Source organism: Gossypium arboreum, chromosome 8 (genome assembly GCF_025698485.1).
Source record: "Gossypium arboreum isolate Shixiya-1 chromosome 8, ASM2569848v2, whole genome shotgun sequence".
Lineage (NCBI taxonomy): Eukaryota > Viridiplantae > Streptophyta > Magnoliopsida > Malvales > Malvaceae > Gossypium > Gossypium arboreum.
In genome coordinates, this window is record NC_069077.1 from 32388607 (window position 1) to 32394338 (window position 5732).

Here is a 5732-nt window from a genome sequence, read left to right on the forward strand (position 1 = left end):
AAACGGCAAAATAGTTCAAGGACATCATGTCTACTAGTCAACTAGTAAAGTAAATATACTTTCACAAGGGAAGATTCAAGGGTGAATACCTACATATCCTATGCAACTGTCATTCGTAGATTCTATCACCAAATCGAGTCAATTTTTTTCGATAAAATTATCAACTTTTATTCATGTGGGGGATTGTTGGAAAAATTGTAATTTATGGGAACTTTGAGGCATATTCTCAATTGGTAAAGGAGGAGAGTTGAATCATAAAATTAAGGCTTCATATTTTACTCCATGAGACCTTTACAACGATATATCATATGCTCAAAATGATTGAATCATGAATAAAAAATTGATATTCAATATAAGTTACTTGTGAATATTTGTTAAGGAAAAGAAAAACTTAAATCTTACATTGGTTAAAGACCAAGTGTCAAATGTGTATATATATATATATATGAATCCACTTGAAGAGTAATTGAATGGCTAAACTTGAAACTCTGCCTCGCACGCAAAGGGTGTAGAACAAAAAAAAAATGAACTAATATTATAGCATATAGTATTGAAAAGAAGGTGACTTCTACTGCCAATTTCAATGTACCTCATCGTGTTCACTGATAGAACAAGTTCGATTTGTTTTTTAAAAATATATTATACTTACTAGTTGATCCCCATTATTTTCTTCGTTATGAGTGATATTCTTGTCATACTATCCGTTAAGATTAACATCTTTGTTTTTGTTTGTATGAATGATTTGCATGTTTTTGCAGATACGCACCCTAAAAGAGGAACATTTCCTGTTGCACGTGGCCATGAAAACCAAGCATTTTGTGTTTTTAGCTAATTGGTTTGCTGGCAGGAATATTCCTCCATAGGTAATTTAGCTTTTTTACTGTACGATTAAATCTTAGTATTTTTATTTTCTTTTATTTTTTTAAAAAAAATTGTTAATTAGACAAGAAAAACCCTCAAAAAATTTAAAAGGAAAAAGGAGAACTTGAGCAAGGGGCTATTGCAGTCTCTGCATGAAAACATCAATATATATATATAGGTAGGTACGTAGTTCAAGAAAACAAAAACCAGAAGAATCGGCTGAAACTAAGTTCTAATCCTACAAACAACTCGACAACATTCCATACCGATAATGTCTGCCAAAGCATACGCATACTCAACAAACCAAAATGAAATTAAGTTTAAGAAGAATAAACCTTGAGAATAAAGCAAAAGCTAATATGATAATGAATCTCTAACCAGACTCAAATAGAAACTTGGGACTTGCCAGATATCCCATTCATAGAGGTCCACTGCCCGTTGCAATATCCTTCTTTATTGCTCCTTGAATCCATTTGAGAACCAACCACTAGAACAACAACAAACAACACAAAAACATGTGTTAGGAAATATTTATTTCTCCCAGTTCAGCCCAAAGAGAAACCAATGACCACTGGAAACTTTACCTGAACCCCAAGAATAACAGGTATCCATAATTTTCCCTTATCGTTTGCGTCAGACCCATCAACCAACTTCTTGCTAACTACAATTGCTCGACTCTTATTTGTTGCAACACCTGTGATGGCTTTTACCAAGTTTGGAACCCAAGCTTCTCCATTGGGAAGAATCTGCATTGAAACAATAATATATGTGTGTGTATATATTTGAAGGCACTTATGAATATGAAGGGTAACCAATTGAGAGCAGACAATGGAAAAAGATAAGAAAAGATAAACCTTTTCGTCTATGTCATTTTTATTACATCTCCCAGTGTTTTCAACCAGAACAACAGGAATGACAGAATCCTACAAGCATCAAAACCAAGGAAATAATACCTGACAAAGTAGTCACAGTACTCTAAGCATATCATCAGAAAATAAATAGTAATTAATTAAAATAAATTTATAAGCTAACAATCCTTCTCGGACAATTCAGTCTGATTATAAATAGCCTGAATTTTATTTTATTTTTCCTTTTTTTAGTTTCCTTGAGACTTTCCCTACTGTCTGAAGAAAGATTTTCCACATGCAGCATTCACTAACATCAAGTGAAATCTCTGATAAGCCTCAATCTAAAAATGTGAGTTCCAGGTTAATTAATATCTCCTAACTGATTATTGCCCACCAACCAGAAACCATTGATTTTAAAGGCAAATCTGCTGTAACGGGAATAAATTATATATATATAAGGCAAATATTGAAACCAGACACAATTACTCTGTCTCCCATAACTAACAAGTATCATTTCCACTGTTTGTAGAACCAATAACATAATACGACTTTCACAACTCAAAAATAACAAAAAGATGCACAATCAGCACAGTAGGCAATGTTAACATGACAGATAAGTTTTTCTTCCTGTCAACCTGTCCACCTTTTCTGCGTCTAAAATAGAATTTGGAAGCATATAAATATATGTACACATGCACCTCAAAATATTTCTCCCCCTAATTTAAATTCATTCAAATTATTTAGAACAGTAACAAAAGAATCCTATGCTATTGGGATATTTGACAGAGGGTAGCTTACTGATGGTTTACAGTTAGCATCAAAATCCAAATTATAAGAAAAACCCACTTAAAAATTAGCTCTCTTGCATTACAAAGATGCATGAGAGAGAAGTGGAGAATGTTAGCTGTTAGTGGCAAATAAATTGTTTCTACAGGAAGTGTCAGGAATCAGAAGCAGAACAAACTGTTAGAGTCAGAATCCAAAATAGCTTAACAGCTTCTACATCAATGAGAAATTGTGGTTGTTTGCGAACGAGCATATGCTTAGATTAAAGGAAGATCCTAGGAGCGGATAACAAATCCATAGATCTTCTGCTCTCTCATAACTAGAAAATACCAATTTCCCCTCCACTGCGTGGAATCATTTAACTCTACTTCAGCAAATTATGAGTGACAAAAAAAATTTTAGTCAGCACATCAAGCAATTTTTATGACAACAAATAAAAGCGTCCTTGTCCATGTTAACCTGTTCAACGCCATTATTCAGGCAAGCCAACATGTCTCTCACATAAATAAACTTGAAAGAGAATACATACCTCAAGATCCATTTTCCTAATCCGAGCTCCCATACGAATAGCCTTTAGCACACCCTCTGATCTTTTAGAGGAAAACACATCATAATTCAGTCCATCTGGTGGACAAAGCTGTGCATGAGTGAGTACAAGCAAACTTTTCCGCCAAATTTCTTTTCCAAAACTGTTGGTGATAGCCCTAATGATCTGCTTATCCAAGTTGTCCACTCTATATACATCTAGGCGGTCAACATAAAGTAGAACATCTATGGTCTTATTCAAAAGAAACCTGCATTATATTTAAAACATTATGTTCTTAACCAAAATAACCATGCCATGTGGTAAAACTAAGTTCTAACAAGAAAATATCCCTAGCATATACCGAGAATTACTCAATAAGCTAAATCCATCAACTAACAGATAAGATGCTAAACTTTGACTGCTCAATTCAAGTACTTACCCTTTGATCAACTCAAGAGCTTGGTGATTGACATATCCAGCCTCCACGAGTCCGGGCGTATCAATTACATTCAATGTAAACCCGGCCCATGAGCGTGAAACCATCACGGGTCTCAGCCCCTCGGACTGCAAAACAACCAAAAAACAATGACGATGAAACTTGTGAAATCTAAAACAGCAAACAAGAATCCACACAGCAATCCAAACGAACAGATAAAAGCAATACTTACCTGGAAAGCAGTGACTCGAACAACTTGCTCTCCAATGAGAGAATTGATAGTGGAAGACTTCCCTACACCGCCTTTGCCCATAACAACGATAGTCAAAGTGTTGACGTTCTATAAATTTTTTTCACAACAATAACAAATAATCATTACTGAACATGTTATTTAAGTCCACGTAAATGAAAAAGGGATAAAAAAAAGCGGGTTTATAAAAACCTCTTGCTTCAATTTTCCCAACAACTCGAACAATTTCGTTTGTGTAGCAGCGGGGAATTGTTGAAGGCCGAGCCATTCACGAGGCAAAGGAGTACCCATCACAGAAAACTGCATAAAATTCATTTTACAAAAAAACACATAAAAAAAAACCTGAGGAAATAAACCCTAAACCCTAAAAGTGGATAACATGCTAAAATGCTAGACCCATCTCGAAATGCAGCTAAAAAAAAAGATGGGTCAGTTTTCTTTTGATAGAGAAGAAAATAAAGAAAGAATTCGAGGAGAAATCCGGGGTTTTACCGGCCTAGCTTGAGTAGTGCAACTGAAGAAATTGTAGAGGTTATTATGGTGGCGGTTGGTGGAGGTTTGGGTGTACAAAGAGAACGTTATCTTATCAGCGTAGTGTTTGTTTTTTCCGCCCACCCAGCAAGCAAGCAAGCAAAAGCGAAATGCTTATTTCGCCCACTGGCTTTTTTTTTTTTTTTGGTGAAATTCTTTAAAAGCTTTTGAACAAAGTGGGCTCAATATACAACATAGATGGGCTTGCTTTCTAGCCCGAACGAAAGATCAATAGAAAACTTGAAATACATCCTCCAATAAAGAAAGAAAACCACTGAGTTTTTAGCCCAAATAATCCAGATTTCAGTAATGGTTTAGAAAGTTTTTAGTGTTGAAGCAGAGGATCTTGCCCCTATAAGCTATTTTGTGAAGAATTAAAATATGTCAACTCTATTGTCATGTCAATTTACTGGACACACCTAATCTTGGCCATCATAGTAGCATCACTTGACATTGATTAATTACGAATTTTTTATTCTTTATTTATAAAACAACACGACAAATTAACTTATGCCTCTTTGACCTACTTATCAATTACCTTAAAATAGAAGAGATGTGACGTTAGTCAATTTCTTTTAAAATTTAAAAATTTTTCTTAAAAATTATATATTTTTAAAATATTAATTGTCAACCTAATATATAAGTAAATTGTCATATAGACATCAACATATATTAAATTAACATATATTAAATTTTTATCTATTTTAGATGATTTGATAAACAATACAAGTTAAAAGCTAAAAGAAACAATAAAAATTAAATAGATGGCTAAAATGATTTTTTTATAAAATTGAAGAGCTAAGTAAGTCGGTTAAATTAGCCTAATATGTTTTTTTTTACTTCACATATTAGGCTTTTTTTTTTTAAAATTTAGGAAAATAGATTAATTTTAGAGAAAGTGTGTGGAAGCACGTCTAGTTGGGTGCGCTTTCACACACTCTCTCTCTCTTTGACCTTTTTTTATTTTTAGGATTAGGTTTAGGGTTTAGTGTTTCGAGTTTTAAGAGTAAAATCGTGAAAGTTTATAGGTAGATTTGAAGGGTCGAAAATGCGATAACACGTCTCAGAACACATACATTTCATATGTCATGCCGGGATAGGACTATTTAGAAGTTAGGTTTTGGAGTGACTGTAATTGATACAGTCACGAGTCGAAGTCTAAGTAGAGGTCCGAATGACGGCCGTGATTTGGTCATAGGTTTGAATATAACTGGGGGCTAATTGACAGTCGTTATGCAGTCACAAGTTCAAGGTTTTTGGATACCCGCAAATGATGCCTTATATAAACCATACATAAGATTCAGGCCATAATCATAGGGAAAAACGAAAGGTTTTCTGGTGTAATCGACATAATTTTTTTCTCTATTTCCATGCAGTCGGTATCTTTAACCTTTCATTATTCTTTGAAGGCTAACACAGAGGTGGGCACAAGAGGGCTCTCAAGCAGAGAGCGAATGTTTTGGCACAGTAGAGGTCAAACTCTGGTCAGTACGG

The 5732-nt window shown here is 34.3% G+C and overlaps 1 protein-coding gene across 1 annotated transcript; it reads right to left on the reverse strand.

Moving 5' to 3' along the window:
* Nucleotides 1-1008: 1008 nt before the first annotated feature.
* On the reverse strand, nt 1009-4581 carry LOC108470235 (translocase of chloroplast 33, chloroplastic-like). Its single transcript, XM_017771517.2, has 8 exons — nt 4200-4581; nt 3900-4007; nt 3690-3797; nt 3461-3585; nt 3025-3289; nt 1716-1784; nt 1446-1607; nt 1009-1348 (listed from the first exon to the last, which is right to left on the reverse strand). Exons 2-8 carry the CDS (start codon nt 3996-3998, stop codon nt 1280-1282), a joined length of 897 nt encoding a protein of 298 aa, XP_017627006.1. The 5' UTR covers nt 3999-4007; nt 4200-4581; the 3' UTR covers nt 1009-1279.
* Nucleotides 4582-5732: the final 1151 nt, after the last annotated feature.